The sequence below is a fragment of the Antrostomus carolinensis genome, unplaced genomic scaffold, assembly GCF_000700745.2.
Source record: "Antrostomus carolinensis isolate BGI_N321 unplaced genomic scaffold, ASM70074v2 scaffold20178, whole genome shotgun sequence".
Classification (NCBI taxonomy): domain Eukaryota; kingdom Metazoa; phylum Chordata; class Aves; order Caprimulgiformes; family Caprimulgidae; genus Antrostomus; species Antrostomus carolinensis.
The window spans coordinates 57,483-60,669 of record NW_010333910.1 but is presented as its reverse complement, the minus strand read 5'-3'; the positions used below and the strand labels follow the sequence as shown (position 1 = coordinate 60,669).

At 45.5% G+C, this 3,187-nt stretch overlaps 1 protein-coding gene across 1 annotated transcript in view; it reads left to right on the top strand.

The window, feature by feature from the left end:
* The window catches only part of LOC104529679 (2-epi-5-epi-valiolone synthase), a 7,266-nt gene extending 5,673 nt beyond the window's left edge, over nucleotides 1-1,593 (top strand). Inside the window, exons 4-5 of the mRNA XM_029086508.1 lie at nucleotides 542-794; nucleotides 1,493-1,593. Of these exons, the coding sequence (XP_028942341.1) occupies nucleotides 542-794; nucleotides 1,493-1,593 (354 nt within the window). The remainder of the gene's footprint in view (nucleotides 1-541; nucleotides 795-1,492) is intronic.
* Nucleotides 1,594-3,187: the final 1,594 nt, after the last annotated feature.

Here is a 3,187-nt window from a genome sequence, read left to right as displayed (position 1 = left end):
TGGGTTTTGCTCCTCACTGCACTTCCCCCTCCCAGTCCTAATGCAGCTGTGAAACAAACACTGTGGCCTTGAGCTCCAGCAGTAACTAAAAACATTGGTACTTTATTAACGTTCTTCTCATGATAAGTCTGAACTGAAACACTGAAAGTAAAATACTGCTTTTCTAATTACTAAAAAGAAAATTAACTCTATCCTAGCAAAACCAGGACAGGGGGAAATTGCCACTGAGGAATGAGGGGGGAGGACTAGACCTCATGCAAAATTCAGAGCTCTTCTCTCCATCCCATGGTGCTCTTCATGGGGGAATTGAATGGGAGAAGAATTAGATCTGGATCCCTATGGGTGATTTTAAATGCAATTAAACATCTGTAAAAGAGATCATCCTCTGCAAGCCATAAATCACAAGATGCTAACATCCACCACATCTGTACTTCTGCTGCTGGGAGTCATGTCAATTTTCAGAAGTACTTTCAGAAAAAGCCTACTTATTTACCATTTGCCAACCCAAACCTTTCTCCCACCTGCCTTTGCTCTGTTTCAGAGGGTTTTGCCATTGCTGATGCATGGAGAAGCCGTGAACATCGACATGGCGTTCATGACCTACGTTGCCCATGCACGAGGGCTCATCACCGCCGAGGAGAAGGAGCAGATCATCCAGTGCATGAGGGGCCTGGAGCTGCCAGTCTGGCACAGGGGCTGCAGCTGGCCCCTCATCAAGAAAGCCCTGATGGAGAGGCTGAAGCACAGTGGGGGACAACCCCGGATGCCTCTTCCCACCGGCCTCGGCATAGCAGGTACCATGGGAGAGGGACAGCAGGGACCCCCCGGGAGCGGGTGTTTGGGAGGCAGTGGGCATCCCGGCATGGTGACATGCTGGTAAATGTCCCCTGCAGTTCTGTAGTTGTATGTTTCTGGTTTTAGTTGTGCTTTTCTCAACATCTCAATCAACCTGTTGAGACACAGGAACCTTCTGATTAGATTGAGGTCTCATTAATTGCAATATGATTGACCAATTCACTTCATAAACAGATTTGCAAAGCAACAGTCTAAGTGCAGTGCCCTGGCAGACAACCCAACAGTGTCATAAGGGAAAAACAATTCCTTTGTTATATTTGTTAAATAATCCTTGGCAGAAAAGAATTTAATGTCTTACTGTGCCTAGAACTAATACCAGAAAATGAAATAGTATCTGTTCAGTATCTGGGGTGAAACACTCTGACTTATGAGATTTAAAATAAAAAAAATAAATAAAATAAAACAAACACCAAACAAAATGAACCCCCAACACAGAAATGATACATGGTACTAAATTGTGATCCCTTGTATCAGTATCCAGACAGACTATTCCCACAAAGCTCAGTCTCTACCTACTCACAAGAGAACAGACTCTCATCAACTGTTTGGAGGAGCTACTCTCCCCCCTAGTGAGTTAGTACATCAAGCAGGAAAACCTTCTCTGGATGGCAAATTAACTACAAGTCTTATTTTGCAGAGATATTCAATGACACTAGTGAAGAGACCCTGGAAAGAGCTTACAAGCTGTGGGTCAGGGACTGCAAGACAGTGCTGGAGGAAGAGCCAGCTGCCCTCTGAGAGCTGCCAGCCTGAGTTGATGGTCCTGCCCCACGCATGGAGTTGCTTGACGTTGCAACTTAGTGGGCAGGATTGAATTTTAAACAAAATAAATCCAGCATCACCTGTGAAACCATGTACACCCCAGAGCTGCGTGGAACAAGAAGAACATTGACATCTGACCTGGTTTACCTCTTTCAGTGGCTCTGTTTGGAAGGGAATTCATTAGTGCTCAAGAAGTGATCGCTCAGGAGTGAAACCACCAAGTGCCCATAGCATAGTTCATAGCAAGCTGTCTCCTTTTGGGGCAAAGTGAGCAGCATTTATTCATTCATTTGGTGAATCCAACCCGGGGGTTGCCAGGGCTTTGCACAGCGCTGTCCCACCATTGCTTGTTGTTGAAATCCTGAAGTCAGTAGGTGTATCTGGTTTGTAGACCATGTAAAAGTGGGGAATCTTGACAGCACCACGCAAAAATCTCCATGCAATATAAAATATTGGAGGTGGGTTATCTCCTTCACTGGTCTTGGCATTCTGAGTTTGTCTTGTTTTCCCAGCCCATTCAAACTGACAAAAAAAAGAAACTCAGCTGCCAGCCTTTGCTCCCAGCCTAAGGGACTGACACACTCCGATGACAGTCACGTAGCCACAGATCAGAGATATTGCTGCTGTGAAGCATGACAGGACCTGTATCTTGACAGCATGGCAATCCTATATCTTGGGACTCTTCAATACTGAAGACTTGCTGGCAAGACTCACCTTGCTCCAAGATGTGTGGTGGTGGTTGTACTGCGTAACCCCACAAGCCACCAGTGTGACGAACAGGGCACGATTCACATCAGTGCTGCCTGTGAAGGAAGCTGAGCTCCAGGCTACACCGCAGAACCCCCCAGCATCCCCACAGAGCATCTACTACGGGTCTCCTCATACCTGGCTGTCCAGGGCTCCTTCCCCATTGCAGTGCTTTGCAGGTAGATTAGGTCAGCTGGGGGAAATCCAAGAGAAATCAGGGGACACCAAATGAGTTTATCATCTTCAAGCAGCTTCAGTGTCATGTCTCAGGATCCTGGCAGACACAGAGCACCTTATATATCAGATGTGAAAAATGTAAAGGCAATGTCATTCTTCTCCCTGGAGGCTGAATCAGAGGAATCACAATCAACAAACAGCCTTTGAATTATTTACAGCTTTGTTTTGTTTTTTTTTTTCTTATGTCTTACCAGTTTGTGCTGATGTGCTGGCTTGTGTTTTGCAGAATTAATAAAAGTTCTTAAAACTGGAAAACTTTAAAAATAATTGTTCTGTTGCTGCACACAGTGTATATTTGCATGTGCTTAAGAGACAGAAAGATACCAGAGGCATGAGGAGTAGAACTGACATAATAAATCCCTTTTCTTCTTGAGCCAGAAGAAGGTTGGTTTTAGGTTGGATATTAGGAAAAAAAGTCTTCAATATGAGGGTGGTGGATCATTGGAACAGGTTGCCCAGAGAGGTAGTGGAGGCCCCATCCCTGGAGATATTCAAGGTCAGGTTTGAAGGGGCTGAGCAACCTGCACTAGTAAAGATGTCCCTGCTCACTGCAGGGAGGTTGGATTAGATGACCTTTGAGGGTCCC